This window comes from Accipiter gentilis, chromosome 20 (genome assembly GCF_929443795.1).
Source record: "Accipiter gentilis chromosome 20, bAccGen1.1, whole genome shotgun sequence".
In the NCBI taxonomy this organism is placed as follows: Eukaryota; Metazoa; Chordata; class Aves; order Accipitriformes; family Accipitridae; genus Astur; species Astur gentilis.
In genome coordinates this window covers 16,185,887-16,208,855 of record NC_064899.1, presented here as the reverse complement: position 1 = coordinate 16,208,855, position 22,969 = coordinate 16,185,887, and the positions used below count along the sequence as shown (strand labels likewise).

The 22,969-nt window shown below is 44.4% G+C and overlaps 1 protein-coding gene across 8 annotated transcripts in view; it reads right to left on the bottom strand.

Moving 5' to 3' along the window:
- The window catches only part of RREB1 (ras responsive element binding protein 1), a 124,529-nt gene that overhangs the window by 24,895 nt on the left and 76,665 nt on the right, over nucleotides 1-22,969 (bottom strand). For 7 of the 8 annotated variants that reach the window (XM_049824190.1, XM_049824185.1, XM_049824186.1 and 4 more), the window contains 2 exons: nucleotides 14,874-15,018; nucleotides 13,551-13,690 (listed from right to left, as the gene is read on the bottom strand). In XM_049824190.1, the coding sequence (XP_049680147.1) occupies nucleotides 13,551-13,690; nucleotides 14,874-15,018 (285 nt within the window). Of the gene's footprint in view, nucleotides 1-13,550; nucleotides 13,691-14,873; nucleotides 15,019-15,413; nucleotides 20,644-22,969 lie in introns of those variants that run through there. The other variant, XM_049824189.1, reaches the window with a different exon arrangement.

The window sequence follows — 22,969 nt, the reverse complement described above, 5'->3', positions numbered from 1 at the left end:
TCATACACCCCCTTCACAGCCAGTGTGCCCTAAGAAAAATGCAGAAACAAAGTCTTCCTACCCACACTTTATTGCTATGATTTCTTGTTTTTCTTAAGTTCTCAAATCTCAAATTCAGCTAAACAAAAGTTTCTCACATAAAGCAGACTTGCATTAAACAATCAAAGGTATTGGAAATGCAGCTACGCTGCAGGCAGTAAGGACTATGCAGCAACATTTGGCCAACAGGTCAACAAACAAGCCCATTGCCTTTTAAATATCTGGTGTTTGAGCTCTGAAGCGTGACAGGTCACGTCCACTCTGCGTTCAGCAAGTGACATACAGTTTCACTCAACATGGTTTCTTGTGGTTACAGTTCCAGCTTGCAACCAAAGCATGGGTTTCACAGAAGCAAACACCAGTGAACGTGAAGCAGTCAGATTTTGTCAGGAAGAATATTATATGCACTAGGAGTTTTTCACGTCTTCCCTTGCCTTAGTTCTCCCCATACTGTCTTCGCCCTCCGTATCAAGGAAAAGGACATGTGCCTACTCATTAAAAAAACATCCTGCAATTAGAAATGACTTCTGACAAAATCCTGAAACCACCCCCTCCCTGTCCTGTCCCTAACAAACTCCCATTGTTGTTCTTTATACCACTACATAAACTTCCAAAGACCTTTTTTATTCCCTGAAAATGAAGAGATAACCAAGTCACTCACAAAGCAACTGGACTCATAGTCTATGAGTGGTGAAAGAAGCAAGTGTGAAGTATATGTAACATGGCCTTTGTTATCACGGTACCCAGAAGGCTGGGACATAAATATTATGCACTGGAGGTTTAATCTCTTTTATCTCCTCTGCCAATTCACTTGCATCCTACCTTTATAATTATAGCCAACACAGTCCCTGCATCCCATTAAATACCGAACCAATGCCATTTACAAAGCAAATGTTTACTTAAAGAGGTCTGCTAAATGTGACGACAATCTCTGGTGATGGTGGGGGAATGCCAACACGTAGCACTCCTCCAGCATCAGGATCTACTGCTCTCCTCCAGCTCACTTGGCAGCACCTATTCCATGATGCAAAGCTTTCATCTTCAGCAAAAACAAAAACACGCAACCACTAAAACCGCTGGGGGAAGGAGGGCATTAAAGAGTTAGAGCAGTCACCTGAAGAACTTGCAGACTACTGAAATAAATTCTTTTTTAGAGGTGATGAAAACGCTTTGCGTGAAAGCAAGCAGTGCTCCTGGCACACTCCTCCTGGTACGTCAGCGTACAGACAACAAGGGCTTGCAAGCAATGCTCCTGCACCACCGGGAGCATCGCTGGTGGTCTGTGGGCCCAGCTGCTCTGCAGAGGGATGCAGACCCCCTCCTCAGGGCGTCCTGAGCCAGCTCCGGGGTCCCCTATGTGCCTGTCCCCCCCTGGACCAGCAACACAATGCAGCAGCCGTATCCCCTCAGGAGTGACAGGGCAGCCACAGTTACCATTGATGGGACTACAGATCTACTGGAAGAGCTGGCGCCTGCCACGGTACCCTCAGGATTTGGGCTGAGCAGGAGCCAGCGCTCCTGGGCAAGCAGCCAGCCCCCACACACAGCGGGGAGGTGAGCTTCGTCCATCTTACGCTCCCTCACCTCCACTGGCTGTGCGACACGCTGATTTTAAGCACTGGTTTATTTAGGGCTCCCATCAAAAGCTGCACTTGAGAGTAAATCTTTCAGAGCAGAGACCCGTGTGAAAGTCCTTCGCAGTACACCTGTATCAACTACTATGCCTCAGGACAGTAAAAATTTGCAATGTAAAAATGGTGTTTTCCATGCAAAGGGAACCGCCTCCCCTCCCCCAAAACAAAAGTAATATATCTTGGAAGAGGAATATGTACTTTCTCTCTTTTATAATGCATAGAATTAAACCCCCCTCTGTATTTTTCTCTTTCCTCCTTAGTCTTCTCTCTTATTTTCTTTGCTGTGAGTGAGGAGGTGGCAAGCAAAAAGAGAAGCTGGGAAAAGGATTAAGCTCTTTTTCCATTCGGTCAAAAAGAAGCTCCTGGCTGAAAAAAGAAATATCCAGATAAATCACGCCTGGCATCTCAAGATGCAGGCACTTCGACGCATATAAGCACACCACGCGCTGGCTCAGCACCCTCCCCTGGTGTCACAGTTTACAGGATCACACAGGAGCTGGAGCACAGGAGGACCCGTGGACGCCCTCCCTTCCTCCGCGGTCCAGGCACACCTGTAGCAGCGGCCGCAGCGTGGAGAGGGGGAACAAAAACAGCCTGAGAAAAACCCTCCCTGAGAGATGCGTGGAGCTGCCTCTCCAGGGCAGGCACCTCGGGCGAGCAGGCGGCCGGCGGGCTCCGGCGCCTGCGCTGGCACCTTGCGCCCGCGCCGCTGGCCAAGGACAAGGGAGGTCATTGTAAAGCCGCTCCTGATGCTGAGGGGTGCCACCGTGCTGCCAGCTTGGGAGGTCTCTCACGCTCTGCAGACCTCACTTGGGCTTGTCAGTCTTCGCTACGGATGCAAGCTATTTAAAATACACGGCCCATTTGCCCAAGTGTATGCACAACGGGTTTTTTTGTGTGTGCGTGCGTTTGTTGAGTCCCCCCTCCCTCACCTCAAGTAAGGAGTCCAGAGTTTCTCCCAAATGACATGCCTTGAGCTTTGAATACAATTAGCAATGCAGATGCAGATAGGGATGTGTACCACCTCCAAGAAAAACTAACAGGTACTAAGCTTCAAAACCTAACTAGTTAAGGCAAGCATCATGCTGCATTGACTAAGGCTTGCGTTAATTTAAAATGGAGTTAGCTGCCATGCCTAACAATGCATTAACTGGAAGCATTACTTATTTTTTAAGGAAGCCTAACAATTAATTTCTCTGTTTTGTCATCAGTACTATTTTCCATCTTTAGGTAGTGTCAATGCTACAGTATTTTTAAATCCAAAACCACAGTCTAAGAAGGACAAGAGAAAGGAATCCTAGGTGATATGAACTTTTTTAAACCTTAGTTAAATTGCTTTAAAAAAAATAAAGTTAAATAATTGTGGAAAGTCTGAAAAGTCCAGCACATCAAATAGAGCATCTGAAACATATGGTAATACTTTGCTCATGATGAACTTTAAAAAAAACAAAACAAAACACCACCACCACCACCCCCCCCTTACAATTTCACAAGTCTGCTCATGTGTAGTGCCAAGTCAAACACGGATGGTATGGCTGCAGAGAACAGAGATGGGAACAGGTTCTGAGGTTGTTAGCAGAACAGGCAGAGCAATGGCTCAACACCTGAGTGAAGATAAAAGCACTCTACTTGCAAGGTAAGTTTCCAGATGTAGCAAATAAAAGCCGCTGTGTTATCATGTGATTGCTAGTCTTGGCCACGGTTTTCCATTTTTCTATAAATATGATTACAGAGCAGAGAGAAGAAAGCTGTTCAGTTCCAAGCACAGAGATTCAATTATAAGTAAAAAGGAAAAAAACCTGGTTTTAGCAGTTAAGACCGCTTTAAAACAAGCTTCATTCTCAATTGCCTTTATGTTTTGGAGTCATTCATACCTGTACAATGCACACGTAATACTAGGGCTCTGGCTCACGGGCAGAGGTGTACAAAGCAAGCGGGTGAGAAAACAGAACTGCTAAAACCCAAGAGCAGAACTGAAATATAATCATGTGACAACAGTGCAATGACCAGGCTGACCTTAGTGCTCAGGTCACATATCACACCAGGCGAGTCTGTTTAATTATTACTACACAAGTGCACCTTTTGCATTTTTTTTTTAAAAGGCAGACAAGGTCTCTGTGTAAAAACACACCATTAAAAAGCTTTCTACTAAAATTAGTTAGTATTCTTGAAAACTGTAATGCTAATTAGGATATAAAAGCATTTTAACAGGCTTTAAGAAATAGTCAATGCTTTGTGCAGCTTGTTCAAGGAGCAAGCCAGGATTTGCTATACTTATGACAAGCAGCACCTATGCAAGAGAAGTTTACATAAGTGATGCCTGTTGCTTTGCATTACACTCTGAGCCAATTCCAATCTGTCAGCAATGGAAATAGCTTTTTTCTTTAAGAAAAGGAAAGACATTTTAGAAAGGAAATGCAGAGCCAAATTTTAAGCAAAATTAATCAGTCTTGATTTTGATTAAGGGTAATGCAGTCAAACATTCAATCCTTCTAAATTTTGTATTTCAGTAATCAAGATGCGGATGCCAAATATTTATATCCATCATTCTGTTACCGAGAAATCAAATAAACACTATGCTCTGCATTACCTGAGGCTGGTGGTGGGAAAGTGACACTTAGCATTCCTCTACTTACACTTCTGAAAGCACAAAAGAGTAGACCAAAACCTGAAGACCTGAAGACTTGAGACCTGAAGACCCATGCAGCTCACTAACACTATGTTGCCCAAGTTGCGGATATCAATAAATAAAACCAGTGTTAATTTCTAGGCCTTATCTAAAATAAAAAGGTTGGTACCATTTTGTTCCTTTCCTCTCTGTGCTCTTTAACAACTGCCACAAACAGAAGCAAGGAAAACAAAACAAGAATTGAACATATCCTGAGAGAAGTCATTAATACACAGTTATGTTATTAAGTCATCTAACTCCTCCCACTGAAATCCCTTCCCTAATACAGCCAGTACATAAATTTCTACCTTTGTCCTTATTATTCTCCTTTCCGTCTCACAATAGTTGCAGAATTAATGCGGCTTTCCTTAAGAGCAACAAAAATCCTATGCTGACCTAAAAATAATACAACCGGGCAGAAGAGAAAGATGGGCGATTCCCTGCTGTTGACTCATGTCCACACCAGGGATGGGAGCAGGCTCCCAGCCTCCGCACTGGTAACGTGCGCTGTAGAGGAGGCCGACAAGGAGAGGGAGATAGGAGAAAGGATGGTTCTAAACATAAGGGCTTTCACCATCTATGAAAGAAAAACCAGCACCTTACAGACACACTCCCCTTCAGGAAAGGATTCCTTTGCTTCTCTCTCACTCCTTTTGGGGCAAGGCGAAGGGAGGGAAATGAGAGAGAGCAAATTGGTTTCTGCTCCTGTGCAACCCCACCCAGGTCCAGATACTCATCTCCTTTTGGATGAAAAACCCTTCCTGGCCTCCACACCCAGGGCCCTGGGAAATAACATCCACAGCTGCACTAATCTCTCCCAATTGCTAGAGATGAGTGATGGAAAAGCAGCAGTGCTTTGAATGCTGCTCCCGCCCCCCTCCTGGGGATCTCTGTGGGTCCTCCCGCTGTCCTGAGATGACTGTTCCTGCCTCCTTCCCCCACAGCATCACAGTGTGTCTGACCCCGAAGCACCGGCTGCTCTCCCACCTCCACCTTGCCCAGTGCTGTGGGTCGGCGCTGAAACTGCAAGCAGCACCGCGGCACTGGGAGCCAACTCCCTGCCAGGCACAACGGGCTGGAGAGACTTCCCTCCCCTTTCCCAGTGCGTACGGGGACGGACACAGCTCACCAGAAGTTCAATGCATGCTGCTTCACGTCCGCAGCAAAGGCGGGACTTTTCTTTTAACTTTTCCTCCCTCCCACCTCCCCACTGGCTGTCTGACTTTGTTACCAATGTGTCCCGTCGCTCCCTTTAATCCTCTCCCTCAAAGAAGCCACCCTTGGGTGCAGCAAAGGCTGAAACCACTGCACCAGCCCTTCTATTAATAGAGGGACACACAATGCTATGTGCATTCCTACAGCCGCGCTGTGGTCCAGGCGAGAAAAGTACCGTGTGGGAGCCAGGGCAGATCCGATATAAACTGGGGTGATGTTGTGCTTCAGAAACTTGTCGGCATGCCACGGAGCCAGTGTCCATACCGGCGTATCATGACTCCCACAGTCAGACCAACTCAAATGAAGTTAACTGCTATAAGGTTTAATAAAAAGGGATGAGCCATCCTGTGCCATCTTTTAACTTTCTTTGTGTGTGAGCGAAGAAAGATCAGGAAAAAAGATTTCACTTCTTCCCAACACTGTAATGAATTGCATGTACCAGCAACACTTCGACAGTGCCAGATATAAATACCTCTGCCCCAGTGGAACAGTAGCTTACTCTACCATTTACTTCAACAGAATTAACATGCAACTAAGAACAAATAAAGGGAACATGGGAGATGGCCTGCAGACACTTGCACAGACAAAGTAGTTCATTTTCTCATAATGACCTTTTTACTTAATAAAGGTCAAATTTTTAAAAACCAGAAGTGGCTGGACAGAATCATGGAGCAAGAGCTGTACTGAAGATCAACATAAATAACAATGAATAATTAGGGCAAGCATACCTGGTCAAAAAAAAAGCATGACCAGTGCAGTCCTCTACAGCTACCAAAACTGGAAGCTGCACAGCATCCAGAATAAAAGTCATTATTTGTACACACAAACTCAAGTGGACCTTCTGGTATTCTTTCGAGGTAAGAAAAGGAAAGCTATTCCTGCCTTCTAAGACATCTTTCAAATATGGATGCCAAGTACTTGTGTAGTTTTAAAATTAGTAGCAAGAGTTTAAAAAAAAAAATAACCTGTGTCTACCATGTTAAAAAAACCCAAAATTTTTCACAAGTAACATAAGAATAAATACATCTGCAGGCACTTGTCTATCCTATAATCATCCACTGATGACAACAGGGCTCGCAAATAGGTGCAGCCGAATCTGGACTGAACACCCTTGCCCTTATCTACATTTGCAGGTAAGCTATGCTGAGCACGCAGACTGACTGCTAACACAATAAGCAGCAGCCAGCACGTTGAGACAGCCTGCGTATAAACAAACCCCGGTCATCAGGATCAGGCAGGCATGCTAATAACCTATTTTAGCTCAGCCCTCTTTCCCTCCTGTATTCCCTTTTACAAGAAGCTTTCCTCTACAGTCCACTTTGCATTTTACCCACTTTCTATTCTTGCAACCGAGCTAAGATATTCAACACCATGTGACACACCACACAGTTTCACATGAGGGTATCGCTCCCTGTGTCCATTCACTATCTGATACTTTTACCCGGCTGCTCTGGATTCCCAGTCTCCTCGCACAATGAGCTCCCTGATGCGAGGTGACCGCTTCTAGGCCAGTGTTGGACTCGCACTGCTCTTCAGATGTTTCCCATCTCTCTTTTCTGAACAGAAACTTCAGAAAGCACTTAAAACACAGTTCTGGTTTGCTTTTGCAAGCCAGCATACACAGACAGATGCTCAACCGACTGATTTTACTTCTCCATTTGCTCAGTAAAAGGATGCATTCACCAGCTTGCTTGCATATCCTCTCCTCTGCCTTATCAACACTAAGAGTTGCATTGTACCACAGCGTATTTTTGGTCCTAGCGTTTACAAGAGCTGCATTTCACCCTCACCAGCTGGCTCATGGAATTGCTCCTGCACTGAAAATGCTGCCAACATTGACCAGGATTCAGTTCCTCGTTCCTATGAAGACACTGAGCGAGCAACTTGCAGAGCAGAGCAGAGCAGGAGAGTCAGCCGAATCAGCAACACCACACAACTGACCCTTGTGCGCTGCCGTCCTTGACTACAACCAGTCTTGTAGCATCGACTCTCTTAGTACTCAGTAACTCTAGCAGCAGTTCCTACCTAAACTAGCCTTGCTAGTACAATCTCAAACAATGACTAAGGAGGAAAGTATCAGGGCCAAAGTATAGTGTGCCAAAACCAAAGGTCAAGGAGGTCCATGAACATGTCTATGCTGGAGTGCTCTCCATCTCTCTCTTTGTACTCAATGATCATGTAGGATACAACCACCTCAAAATTATCCAGCTGCATTAAAAAAGCACAACATTTCATATTTTGAAGTGCTAAGAAGGAATGAGCTTATCTATGTGCACATCAACGGTTGTGACAGAGATGGAAAAGTAGTATGGAATTTCACAGCGCTGCATGAAGACTACTCGTCATTCATGCTTCAAGTTGCTTCAAGTTGCTTCCAGTAACAGTAGTGTCAACTACTAGGAGAAAACTTCCCACCACGAACCTGTAGTTTTGTCTCACAAGTAATATAAATTGCAAACAACATTTAGTTTTCCAACACATTCATTCTTCTAAGTTTGCAATGTCCCTAACACCCTCTTCCCACAGAAGGCTGACCACGTGTAGAAAGCTACATGCTTCATAAAAATGAAGTCAGCAGGATTATTCCCTACTATATAAGGAGAGAAAAAAATAGAAAGTGAATTCCTGAAGTTGCTTGAGTAGGCATTGGCAAAAACAGGAATGAAACTTAAGGGGCTTTTTCTGGTGTTTTTTCTTTTACATCCTGTACAATGTACTTTTACTCAGGCACATGGCTGCTCTGTATGCAACTTAGTCTTGTACTAGTCTTTTCTACTGGTGCTAATGACTGAAATAATCTCTGTACACTCTAAACTTGCACTAATTTATTTTCTTGGCTATTTTATCTCCCCAAAGCTGATGTACAGAACTGCCCTCAAGAACAGTAACTGGGCAATAAACATGTAATATTCTAGGTAGCTGGAATCATTTTGACTCAAAACCCACTTCCTTTTGTCTTGACTTAAACGGGGCTGCTCATGTGCATTGGCTAAAATGATTTAAGATTGGGACGTAGGTCCAGGTGCCTTGCAGCATGCCACCACCTGACACCATGCACTGAAGAACGGGCATGTGCTGGAAAAGGGGGAAACCTGGTGACCAGCCCGACAGACTCGCAAGCTGCACATGACACCTTGTGAAACAATTTATCCACAGAGTCCAGGAGACCATTCCTAGCGCATTTAAGTTGTCCACTCCTTCTGAGTGAAGCCAGGTAACACCAAGCCACAACCATAGCATTTTCCACGTGGGAGTGTTTTCAGAAACAAGAGCTTACAGTGGTTACCCTGGCAAAACTGGAGGCAGCTGACAACAGGCACCAATGGTCAGGGTGTCCTGACACTTTCCATTCCAGGACCTGAGCTCTTCTTTTACTACGCTTGTTACCGATCGAACTGTTCAAAACAGCTTTCCATGGTGGTGTTCAACCTCTAGCCAATTTGACTTTACAAGTTTCAGCAAAACTTGGGTAGGCTGTTTTGAAGAACAAGGTAGACTGTGAAAGACTTTTGGTTTTCTTTGTTTGGAAGTTCTACAGAAGCACATTACCCTGGGGCAAGAAAACTGCTTTCGCTGTCCTTGTGAAAATATGCCTGGGATTTGGCAAGTTTCAAAGCTTAATATATTATATCACTGTTTGGACATGCTCTGTAAAAGGTCAAAAAACTTAATCTACCCTGAATCCATTCATGGCAACAGGCATCTACTGGTTCTGGTCACCAGGTCAGCTCAGTGACTGAGGCAGTCAGTGTCTTTCACACTCTGCTACGTCTATTTATTTCTTGTCTCCTATAAAAAATCAGCAGACACAAATCCTGTAACTGAGGGAAATGCCACACTGAACCAAATGTGATCAGAAAGTTCCCGTAACACTCATTAAGATCCAGGCCTTTACCATGTTCAGACTGCACAACTATCCTCTCTGAGAACTGATGTTGAAACATGTCTGTAAGAAAGGAGGTAACTGCAACACCATCACCACCTCCCTCCTCCTCTCCTTAGGAAGACACACGGGCATGAGAGGCAGCATAAATATCTCCTTGCTGCTGTGAGGAAGGAAAAATTTAGAAACCTTTAGCTGTTGGTACAAAGTACTCTAAGAAGCCTCCTGGAGGAGAAGGAGAGGAAATATAGAGGGTACGCTCTGGTTACGATGAAAACCAACAGAGGAATGTTATAGTGCATGTACTTTTTTAAAAGCCACACATTTTACTTTAAGTCTGTTCCATCGTACTTGCCAAAGGAAAGAGGAGAAACCTCACATAGCGCCTGGAGAGGTTTCTCCCCAGGAAATCCTCATGTCTCCTTTGCTTGCACTGCTGATGTTGCTCAGAGCTGTCTGTCAGGCGACCTTTACAAGCACATTACCATGTTTGACAGCAACCCTCCGCCACAGAAGTTTCCAGAGAAGTTACCCCGCTCCACGAGGTTTCTCATTTTCCCTATTGGCTGCACAGCATTTGAGCGCTCTGCTAATTATATCAACACTCAGATACAAACTCACCAAAATAGACAGTGTCCTGAGGCCCCAGCTGCAGGGAAACAGACGTCGTCTTTAAATAATCCAGGTAGAGAGGCAAGGGAGGTCAGAGAGCACCCCTGGGCCACCTCCCACTGCAGACAACCTTGCTGGGACCAGCTCATGTCACTAATTAGGGTGCAGGTCCCAGGGCTTCAAAGGGACAGAGACTGACCAGAGGGGGTAATGCCATGAAGGAGATGCAGTGCCACAGCCCATTGTCAGCGGGACAAAGGGCCCTGTTATTGCTCCAAAGAGCAGGGCAGTTCTTATCGTAATTAGGAGACAAAGATGCACGATTTAGGATTTTACATAATCAAGAGATACTCTCCCAGGCAGGACCCCCTCTCACACAATCAGTGGATTAAGTATTGTTTATTCTGCTGCAAGTAAACAATGAGGTGCTCTCCCCCCTGCCCCCTACCGCTTGGGGCTTTACATGAAAAAGCAGTATTAGGGAAAACAATGCCGGGTGTCTTTTCATCTGACTTTGAACAGCTAACCCTGTGATTTAAAGTTGTTCATTTGACAGTATCTGGAAGGGTAATGGCCCACCCTGTAAATTAGCTGCTCACATACTGATTCGAGGGCTGCCAGACAGCCTTACCTTTGCTGCTGCTTAACAGAGCCGGGCAGGAACAGAGAGAGCGAGCTCTGGGGGCAAGAGGCTGTATTTACACTACAGCACTACAATGGCAGGATTAAAGGACCACAAGGAAGCCAGGCAGAAGCTCCTGCCCACCCCGGCACTTCGCTGCTGCTGGGGATGCACCCCTGAAGGGAGGTTGGTACCACCGTCAAGGCAGTGCATGCTGCTGCACCGGTCCAGAGACAATGTCCGCAATCACAGAATCATAGAATCTTTTAGGTTGGATCATTTTCATACTAACTACTGGGGGAACAAAAAGGAGTCCGATGTTTGCCCTGTGGTTTACAAAGAAAGGCACGGCTAGGCAGATTGAGCATCACTTATTTTTGGCCATGACAAAACAGCCTGTGCTGGGCTACCTAAAGCCGTAGCTCCAAACCGACTGCCAGACCTAGAGCACCTGGCTCTGGGATGCACGAAATCTCATACCTGCATCACAGAAGTCCTGAGGAAGTGACTCTACTTTTACAATATTGGCAATAAAAAGAGACTGAGGGTGTTCTGCTGCCTGCCCTTTGCTCGTAACACAGCTGCTACGCCTTTTTGTTTGAACTTTAAGGAGCGTTCTTCCTCCTCGTCTTCTACAATAAGGAAACACCAGGACTTGATGAACACCTTCTAACATTTTGCAGTTTGCTCCCCTGCCACGAGCACACCCATACACACGTGCCTCCTGCTCTGATACTCTAGCAAAATATTTTCTTTTCTTCATCTCTCTCACTCAGAAAAACACCCCTAAGCCCCACCAAGAGGAATCATTTCAGTCACATGAACTCAGGACTGAGAATGGCATGGCACTTTCAGTGTATCTTGTTGAATCCTACAAACAGTCTTGCAGAACTCTGGGAAACCAGAGGGTTACAGCCCCTGCCTGCCAAGGATTTTAACCTATTTCGTTTGGGATGAAAGCATCACCTTAAACAGCAGCCCAGACTGCTCTGCTTACCAGAGGATTTTCTGTTAGGTTGGGCCAAGCAGACAGTGTCATTTGACTTGTCTAGACTAGGACAAAAGGTGTGTTTTAAACCAGATAGGCAGGGCAAGTTGTATTTGAATATGTTAGCTGACCAGGGAGAACCACAGCTTCCTTGTCCTGTCCTATCTCCACTGACGTGTCTTAAATTGCTAAAGCAAATATTTGACACCCCCCCCCCCCCCTTACCATCATCCAGACAAGGCCATGAAAACCAGCATCTCAGCACCACCCTTAACTCATGCCCACAGAGCTTGACAATCATGGTTTTGATTTAAGGACACATTTTAGTCTTTGTTGCTCAATACAGTCAAGGGTAGCAAAATCCATTTCAGGAGAATATTATCCAAAAGCAAACATCCTAATCCTAGAGAAATAGCTGCATGAAGAGGAACAGCATGTCTGCCCAGCCAGTGTGTCTTTCTGCCTTGCTGTAGCAGACTGCAAACCTGCCAGGCTAGAAGGGTATTCCACTATCTTTTATCCAGCACTCAAAGCAAGAGAATCCACCTCTCCACTCAGGTCCATGGCATATAACTTTGCAAAGAGGTCATATCTTCATAGAAGCTTCAAAATGAGGCTAATGCCAGAAGAAGACTAATATCACAGCTGCTTTCTCTAAAGTGTAAACTGTATGGCAAAATTATCTCAGGCTCCCTTTTGTGGGGGTTGCAGAGCTCTTACCAGAGAACAACTGTTTCAGTTTTGCTCTTTAATGAAAATTTACTTCATTTACTTTGGAAACAGCAAACTCCATTTAATTAACTACTATTTGTTGGACCAAGTTTAAGAAAGAGCTTTCCAAATTCTTTCCTCAATATTACAGCACTTAAATGCCTTTAAAAATGGTTTTACACATATTTACCAAGGTTTTCTAATTAAAAATAAATGGAAAATTTAATACAATTAATTCCATTTAATAAAATGGCATGGAGCAGAGCCATCCCATTCTATTAAGAAACTGTATTCAGGAGAGAGTGTTGACACTTCAAGATGCTGAATTCTGCACCATTCCCAAGAGATCACTAGAGTCCAGCGTCTCAAAATAAGCTTAAAACAATGACAATCTTCTGCAAATGGACAATCTCCATTTCTAAAATAGCAGCTTTCCTACCTGTTTAAACTAGACTTGGAATATCTCTTTTGTATCTTCATGTACCTGGCTCTACATTTTTCTATGGTAAAAACCAGGAAATAAAAAAGTATCAGGAGTCCCAGGGGCAATTACTTGAACCAAAACACAACACCCAAGCACCTTCCCAAATAATTAATAACTAATTTTTCCTTGTTAAGAGAAGCTGATTTAAGCCAAAATCCAAATCATTCCCTAACCTCAACAGGCAGAAAAGCATAACACATTTTATTGAAAGTCTGGAACCAGAAATTCATCTGTCTTCACTCACTCCCATGACAGACAACAAAACCTTTATATTCAGCTGCCTTCTTCTCCCCGAGTGGAATAATCTCATAGGTTGGTACCTGAATGCTTCTATGAAGTTTTGCTTCATGTTTTAAGCATCTTTAGTCTAACTTGTTAAAATTTTGCTATGTTGGCATTTTACAGTTTTATGTAAAAACAGTGCTGAGTTTGGAGGGGAGGAAAGGGTGCTTTAATTTCTTCTAAAAACATTCCCAGCTATTAACTGGCAAGATTTCCTGTATTTGCAAAAAATAGTAAAATTAAGCCCTACAGCACCCTGGTGACACAAGATGAGGCAGGAACATTTAAAAACCTGTTCAAAATCACAAAGAGGGGCAGTCAACAGTGCAGGGGGCTGAATGGCTGTACCTCTCCCCAGCAGGCTCCCTCAGGCCACTTGGTGACCAGAAACACTCTTAGGACTATTTCTTACCTCAGCGAATTATCTGGATGTGTCTCCATGTGGGACTCCAGCCCATACTTGCAAAAAAAATCTTTGAAACACACTGGACAATGATAAACTTCCTCCTCAGCCTTCTTATCCCCTTCACCAGAGTGACCATCTTCGACAACCTTCAGAGAAAGGGGAAAAAACTTCACTAGACCAAATCTTAACCAACACACTAAACATGCAATCCTTTCAAAGCCCTTCTCTTAAAAACAGAGTAGCAGGCTTCATCGGTAACATTGCTGCAGGTGAGCAGAAATTACTCATTTCAGCAACAGAGAGGGTAAGTGACAGAGCCTCTGCGTGTGTGTGAGAAGGTGCATGACAGAAAAGGAGGCTCAGTAGGAGATAAAGTACGCAGCTAAGTCACAGATACATCAGTTCTAATGAGAAACTGCGATTTGAACAACTTATAAACCCGTATGTTTATATACCACTGAACTAGCATTCCTCCCCCTTCAGAAAGCCAGGCGAGCTGTCAGCCTAAATTATTTATGCCACTGAAGATACTGCCAACTGCTAACTCAAGTGGTCCAGGGAAAAGCAATAAACTTCTGCATGTTTTCTATAGCCCTCTTCTGATTACAGGAAGAAAAGCATGCATATAACAAGGGATACTGAGCTAAATGAAACTGCTACTAGTTTGCCATTTAGAGATAGTAAGTGGAAAGGGTTGAGTTAAGTTTGGCAGCCACCATACATTCTGTACAAATGACTGAAATGCACTAAAATATTTCATAAATAAAACCCTAATGGAAATGTCTAGCCTTCAAATACATATTTTCTGGTTGCTCTTGCAACTCCAATAATGCAGGATTATGCTACTGTGAAAGGGAAATGTACTACAGTTTATTTATTTTTTTTTTCTGGATCAAGACAAAAACAGACTTAAGCTGTTGCTGCTTCTGAAGTAAACGCTGTTTTTTTAGAAGTTCGAAACACTATCCTGCAAGACTACTATGAATTAAATGGGAGAAAACAAAACTAGGGGAAAAGCTGCAGTAGCAAAAGAATAGTTCATCCTCTTGTCATCCAACATCAATTATCTAATATAAATCATATGCAAATCCAAAAATTTAAACAATAAAGAATTAAACAAATGGAATTCTTTCAATCTCTGAAATTAGAAACTCATTTTCAATCTCAGACAACAGTGTTGGCTGCACAGGAAAAGCACGGCATCTTAAGATATATACAGGTCTGTCACAAGCCCACATTTTAATATTTCTATGCTGACTGCATGAACTCAACAGCTGACAGTTTAGGAGGTAGCCAGGAACATCTTTTGCTTCATGCCCCATAAAGAACCTTTTTTGCAGGTGTCCTCTCCTCTCTGTCCATCTCAGCATCGTGACTAAACTTTCGTTTCGAAGATAATCGCCTGCGCTTTAGCGGCGACGGGGGAGTTGTGCTCACTGTGCTGTTCGGATCCTTCTCGTGAATCTTCATGTGCCTGAACAGGAGGGGGAAGAAGACACCGTTAGCAGGCAAATCGGAGAGGAAAGTCTGCGTAAATTTTAATGCCAACACCACTTCTAACGTTTGCCTTTAAAGGATACCAGCAGAGATCCCATAAACCGGACTGCACTTCTGAAAAAAAGCTGGGGCACGATCCAGCACGGGCCGTTTGCAGTGCCCATGACCCTGCAGGGCCACGGCAGGGAGCCCGGCAGCTCTCCCCCACGCCCCAACCCCACAGCTCGGCGCCTGCCCTGCTACCATCTAGCCCCATCAGCACCGTGTCCGTCCCCCACCACCCAACAGGCCCTCCTTCTGCCTAATGCTGCACAGTAATCTACACGCCCGGCCTCCCAGTCTTGTGGCGGTCTAGTAAGTAAAAGACTGCACCGTAGCATCCATTTCTCTCAGTGCAAAAAGAGTGTCCCATCTTCAGCTGGCTCTCCTTTTGTAGTTTCAGATGGATCTGTATATGCCAATGCCAGAGCAACACTTCTTAAATACATTTGTTTTCTTCTCATCCTTAATGTGTTGGCGCACCCCAATATCGCATTTCAACTGCAACTCTGAAGTCAAGATATATCTGGTCACACTGTTCAGCTGCAGCAGGTATGGCTTGCAAAACTCTGTATTGCCGAAGCACGTTCACAAACCTGCCTCCCCAGGAAAACAACTATTTCTTGTCACAAAGACAGTGGAAAGGGGAGAGGGACAAAACGGCTCAGGAAGCAATCTCATGAATATCTGTATATAGCTGACCCACTTTGCCTTTTGGTTTTCTGTACTTGCAACCTGAGGAAGACACTGTCATCTAGTTCCCTTCAGTTAGATGAAAGGTATTGCTCCCGTGCTTCTTTTTCTGAGCACTCAAAGCTCAAATTGTAAATTTTCTTTTTAAAAAAAAACGTAGGGCCTTTAGCCTCACTTCAAATTTGCAGTGCTTTTGAAAAAAATCAAACTTGCGCTCCTACATGCAATGAAAATTTTTGCTTCTAATAGCTAGAAATAGGAGTGCAGGAGAGAGTTGCCCTTTGTCCATTCGACTGACTTCAAAGCAGCTCACGGGAGACAATGTTAATGGCATTTGGGCACATCCTTCAGAAGTCACACCCACAACTCAGCTCAGGACTGTGCCATTTAACTTGACTGCACGCTATCATGTTCAAACATGAGAGAATGTTGTAACCTAGACGAGTCTCGTATGTCCTCATAACTGCTTGGGTGTTATGACATAAAATCCGTTTTAGTTTTGGATGCCAAGGGCATGATGCTTCAAGATAACACACTGGACCGAACTGACCCACGGGCAGACTCCACTGGAGCTGCTGGGAGGACTGTCTCCTTAACACAATGCTTTTTTTAACATTTCCTTTCACCATCTCTGAACCTTAAAAAAAAAAAAAAAAAAAAAAAAAGGCATCTAAATTACCGTCTCAAACTACAGCCAGGCTTCTGAGGGTGTTATGCGGGAACAGCCTCAAGCCAAAAGCACCACATGTACCAGAATCGATGCAAGATTAAAATGGCTGTTCAGCTACTGCCTGCTTTCAACACCCGGCAAGGCTGGGGCTGCTCAGAGGACCAGGTCCACATGAGGAAAACGTGGCTCCCCCGGCCTCCCAGTAACCCTCACTGGTCACACAAATGGTGGACGGATACTGGTGTCACCTGTCAGTCACAGTGTTGGAGGTTCGAGGAGGAGAGAGCACCTGTCTGCAGACGTGCCCAGCAGGTTGGGCACAGCATCATGGAAGCGTTGCTGAATCTGACGTCTTTCCCTGTCAATTGCCTGACTGGGAGCAGACGGAAGGTTGAAACTCTGAGGGTTTGGCTCTCTCCAGGTTCGACAGGACCCAGGGAGAAGTCGGAGCGCTGACACAGCCTCTGGAGCGCCGTGCACTCCCCTGCCTCAGCCCCCTGGTAGCCCTGCCACCACAGGCACCAAAGCTGACTGATTTATCTGCATGAACCCAGTGCTACCTGGTCTCACAAACTCTGCTGGGAAGGCATCTGCAGGTACCGTACTGCCTCATTTTCTTTAGTCTTTTTTTTCTTTCTCTATGGCACTGACCTAACTTCTTCTGCTAGCTAGAGCTTCCTATGGGTGATAAATCAACAGCGTGAGGAGCAGTTGTCTGTATTCATGCAAGAATAAGGGAGAAGAAACCAGTTACTTGTTCAAAGGGTTTCTGTCCACAGTGGTTGAAGATAAAACTCAAAAAGCATCTGGGAACAACAAAATGTAGTATTCAATTGCACAGGCAAAGCAAAAGCTGGAAGGTGGTTTGTTAGGTTTTTTGGGGGTTTTTCCCTTCTTTTTTTCTTTTTGGTAAAAACTGCTTTCCAGTTTCAATGAGCTCTTGAAAGTGAGACAGAGGCTTTTGCATGTGCCCGTCTGTCCCTCGACCCCAGACACACACACATGGCCTGCATGCTTAACCTTGTGGCAGCTTGGCTGATGCATAACTAATATTACTTGGCCAGTTACTTTTCAGATAGCTAGAGAGCAAAAGCAGTCAAGCTAAATCGCATTCACCCAGAAAACAAACAAACAAACCAACCAACCTGCTATGCATTAAGCATGGGACTTTTTGTTCATATTTTCTTTTAACATCTCTTTTCTGCTAATAACAAGTATGCAGAACTCCTGTTTAGTAGCTACCTATGCAAAACAGCTTCCTTAGGGCTAAGTTCTCTCCTCTTGCTGTTTGTCCACCTGTTGAACTCTGCCTTTTGATGGATCTGTTCCTACTTGAGAGGGGTGCGATGGCACATCCACAGCATACCAAGAGGAGAAACTGTTGAGACCCCCAGGTTCGTGCCAGTCCAACCTGGCACCTCTGCCTGCTATGACCTAACGCACGCAAACATACTGGCTCCTGCAAGTCCCAAAAGCAGTCCAGCCTTGTCTGCAATATAACATATACTACTAAGGCACAGCTTGCTAACGTGGGTGCAGCACCACAGTGACGGGGCTTTGCTACATCTGGTGTCAAAGTCATCGACTGCCCCCAACTTGCAGTTCTCCTTCCTGCAACGTGCATGCTTTTGCCATGCCCTAAAAGCGAGAGCAGAATCCGTACCCACAGCAAGGAATGTGGCAATCCCTTCATGTTTTAGTTTTGCATATTTCAAAGGAAGCAGCTCGAGCTATTAAGCTATAAACAGGAAGACACCCTGACTGCACCTTTGACTTTTACTGTGTAGGTCAAATATCACAGTGGCTGTGATAGCTCTCTGCATGCAATCATTAAGGAAAAAAGAAAAATCCAAAACCTAAGCAGCCGGTTCCAGAGTTCTTAAGAAGAGTCGCAACCTGTCCACATTACAGCCAGCAAGTTTGTTCCTTTGGCAGGTTAAGCAAGTTTCACTACATCAAGTCAAGGGTGGAGAGGAAAAAGATTACTAGACCTTACAGCCCAAGATAAGCGGGAAGATAAAGCCAAGCAGTACAAAGGATAGACACAATCTCCATCTCTCTTTTACTTTGCAACATGGATGTCATTCTGCCTCAAGAAAACATTTATCACACAACTTGGGTTGAACTGCAGCAGATGCCAAGTCACATCCACATCCACAATCTGTCTTTTAAAGTTAAACACTCCCTTCACCAAGGCTCCTTTTACTTAAAAAGTTTCCTAACTATAATTGGGGGGGGCAAGTATTTGTGTTGCCTTACCCTCCCTTAGAAGAGTTTGCCTTGCTTAGATCTTACATGTAATGCTGAAAATGCTCGACCTCACAGTTTAGCCTGCCAAGATACAAGGAGAACAGGAACAAAGCTGTGCTTAGAAGTTATTTTCCCATTGTGACTATAACAACATATTTTGGCCTGACAACACTGGCATACTTTGAATACAAAAGCCAGGCTCACAAGTCAGCCTGGCTTTCAGCATCTTACAATGATAAAGGAAAATGATATGACATTAATCAGTTCCAGAAAATAAAGATAAACACTCAACACTTTAAGTGAGAATTAAAAAAAAGCAAAATAAGGACATGCACAGAAATGTTCATATTCAGCCACAGATGCAGGTTACAGTAACATGTGCCAGCAGCTGTGAAGTTACCACTACTGCAGCTCAGAAGAGAGCCAGAGCCACAGAGGATGAAACTTGGCTTTTTTTTTCTAATTTAAATCCATGAATTGTGCCTCTGAGCCATCCTACAGAGCAACCCAAGAATCACAGACAAGCTTAGGAAGGTACAGAGCCCTGAAGCTTGCACTTCATATGGCGTCCAGCTCTGGAGTCCTCAGCACAGGACAGACATGGACCTGTTGGAGCAGGTCCAGAGGAGGGCCACAAGAATGGTCAGAGGGATGGAACACCTCTCCCGTGAGGAAAGGCTGAGAGAGTTGGGGTTGTTCACCTGGAGAAGAGAAGGCTCTGGGGAGACCTTATTGTGGCCTTTCAGTACTTAACTGGGGCTTCTAAGAAAGATGGGGACAGACTTTTTAGCAGGGCCTGTTGCAGTAGGTAGGACAAGGGGTAATGGTTTTAAACTAAAAAGAGCATAGAATTAGACTAGATATAAGGAAGACATTTTTTTATGATGAGGGTGGTGAAACACTGCAACAGGCTGCCCAGAGAGGCTGTAGATCCCCCATCCCTGGAAACATTCAAGGTCAGGTTGGACAGGGCTCTCTCTGAGCAACCTGATCTAGCTGAAGGTGTCCCTGCTCATTGCAGGGGGGTTGGACTAGGTGACCTTTAATGGTCCCTTCCAACCCAAACTATTCTATGATTCTGTTGTTATTAGCATCCCCAGCACCCATGTACACATATGCTTGGACAGCACTGAGGGTGGAAAACTAAAGTGCAACCACGATACACAGGATGAAAGGAAGGAGATAAAAATTTGATCTTAATACTAGGGAGGACTCCCTTGCACTAAGTGCTAGCTAGCCTCATTTAACCTCACAGAGAAAGTGGTGGAACTCTATTTAAAACGAGACCAGATGGAGAGCCAGAAGAATTTGTAAAGAATAATCCTGAAATGGAAAAAGGAAATTAAGTCTTTTCCAAACAAGGTCTGATCCACCTCTGAACTAAACTAGCGTTTAAGAACTGCTATGCAAAAAATGCAGATAGCTTGCTACACACTATGCTTTTTGCAGCACAGCTGTACAGGAAAAAGCTCTCCTTGTAATCTCTTCCCTCCCCCTCACGCAAGGAATTTCCCAGGTGAGCCAAGAGGATCCAACTGTGTTACGACTGTGTGCCAGTCAGTCCTCTTGACAAAATCACATTTTTCAAGTGCCTGACTGCCTTTCATTCCGTCTTCCCTGTGAGAATCACCTTCCACTTCCCTTCTCCAGCCACAACTTTCCTCTCCCCTCTAATGGTCACGTGAACAGGATGACTAAGATGATACTGCACAAGAATTCCCCGAGCTTCTTTCTTCTTTCTTTTTTAAAACAAATGGGCAGAAAAAGTTTTCAGCCCCACACTGTAATGCTGAGTGTGATTTCAGAAGGGTGAATATTCCACCAGAACAGTATCAAGTGAATACTTTGCTACTTTTCATTGAAGAAGAGACTTTTGTAATAATAAAAAAAAAAAAAAAAGAATTCAAGTACCTTACTCCTTTTTCTCCCCACGGATGGTGCTGGATCAGTGCCTAAGGGAGGTGACTCATGGGGGGGGGGGGGGGGAAGGCATGTGTCCTAATGAAGTGACATGCAGCTCCTGCGGGTCACATCCCAGTCTTTACCGCATCTCCAAAAAGGGCTGCTGTATTTTTTTAATGCCGAGAGGATTTGCATGTTGATCGTATAAGCTTTCTGGAGGTCTCGAAACAGGGCAGCCTACAGCTTCAATGCCAAAACCAGAACGTGGGCAGGTTTTGACTGGCTGGCTCAAGGCTAGAGCGAGGAGTCAAAGCATCCTGAAAGAGGCAACTGCAAGAAGCAGCTGCTCCCAGCTCCGGGTCCCACTGAATTATGAACAAAACCAGGAGCTCCTGCTTTGCATGCAGATAACCCGATCAGCACCACTTTGGCTCTTGGAGAGGAAGCATCCCTCCGCGTGTGTGGGAATCCTTCACCTCTTAACTCTGGGGAGAAAAACCGGACCGTAGCTGCAGCCCGGGTTTCCACAGCTGCTGATGTGCTCCACATCCCTAAGAGAAAGTGCCTGCCTGGCTCAGAGGCCCAGGCAAAAGGAAGGTGTGGAACGAAAGGGTGTATCTGCAGCCTCTGAGCAGGGTCCAGAGTTAAGCCTCTCCCTTATAACTATGGCAGCACAAGCATTCCTGGCTTTCAGTCAAGAGAGGTTTATGCCAGGTAGGTCTGATTAGAAGGAGCAGCATGTCCAGAGGGGGAGCAGCAAGCAATTTCACTGAGGCCTGGTTGGGAAAGTCCCAGCATCTAAATCAAGATTAATTCTTGAGCACAGGATCCAGTGCATGTATAAACACCCTCCTCCTCCCTCACATCTCCACGCCTGTGGAAACGCAGTGGGGAGGCCAATGAATCCGGGCATTATCAGTCCAGAGAGATCATCTGACAGTATCAAGTTCAGGTTCTGGCTTCAAATCCCACATATTATTCTAAGTTTCTCCACTTTACCACTAGATGTACTCTATACTCTACTGTATTGCACATGGCTGTTCCTCATCTCCCTCGTGATTTCTGAGCAGTTTGATATCAAAATCAAGGCGATGATCCTCATACATGTGATGCTTATCTAAAGACAAGGGAACCACACATCCAACCACTCAGAGACTAAATAAAAAACAGTGCCTTCCATCCTTCACCTTATTTAAAATACACTTCTTTTTTTTTTTCCTCCAATGTCAAGAGTTCTTCAAGTTCACCGAGCTAGTCTGGGAAGGACTGAGCTGGTCAGAAGCCCTAAATACAATCTAATTGATGCAACTGCTTTACCTCTTGCACTGTTTTCTTTCCTGAGATCTTTCACTTACATTGCTACCTTCGAATACCAGTAAATAATCTCCAAAGAACCAAAAAAACATGTTTTCAATAACCTACAGTAAAGAAAAAGCACATCTATCATTCAGAACATGACCAAACATCTCTGTATTAAAAAAAAAAAAATCTTCTTTGTCTAAGCTTCAACTTCGTGCCACTGTATCAGAACCAACAAGAGTGCAGGATGCTTCTGAGACAGGTTGAAATTAGAACTGTGACGTTCTTCAGGCCCCATGGAATGAAAAATGGCCCCCAAAGTAAGAGAAGGCAGCCTTCAAAATAACACTGATAACGTCTCTTTTGAGAGATTTCTAGGTCACGTCATCTTTGCCACTGTTTTTGTTTCATTCTGCTTAACAAATGTTACTTCAGCCCAAATTGTCTAGAAACGTAGGAAACCCCAGGGAATTCCTCTTCAAAACTTCTGCCATTAGACATGCATGGGAAGTAAATCCTAAACAAACAGAAAGTGAAGCAGCAGCATTTTTAGGAGCAATCACTATTAATACACTGCTGCTAACCCTCTCCTCAAGAGTCTTGAGAATATGACTGGAACTTAAGTCAAAAGTGCAGTAACACTATACCCTTTGGTTAAAGAGTTTAGTCAGTTGTTTGTTTGTTAAAACATGTAGAGAATCTGTATTGACAATGTATTTCCAGTGCTAATTACCAACATCACCCACTTAAGAGAGCAATCCACTCAACCCTTGCCAGTTGTAATCACAGGATCCACCAGAAAGATGCAGGTAATTTTGCAAATCAGACACGATCTGTACTTGGACAAGTTTCTGTTTGTCTTCTCTTCTTGGCTTGTTTGCTATTTGTATCCTCAAAAAAAACCCAAAATGACCCAAAAAGCCCTCAGACATGCATGCACACTTCACAGCAAGTCAAGAGACATCGGAATACCAAAAACCCAACCATCTGGGAAACACCCTCTTACAACTGCGGAGCAATCTCAAAACAAATTTCAAGTACCACCAAATATTCTAGTGGTAACCAGTGCTGAATG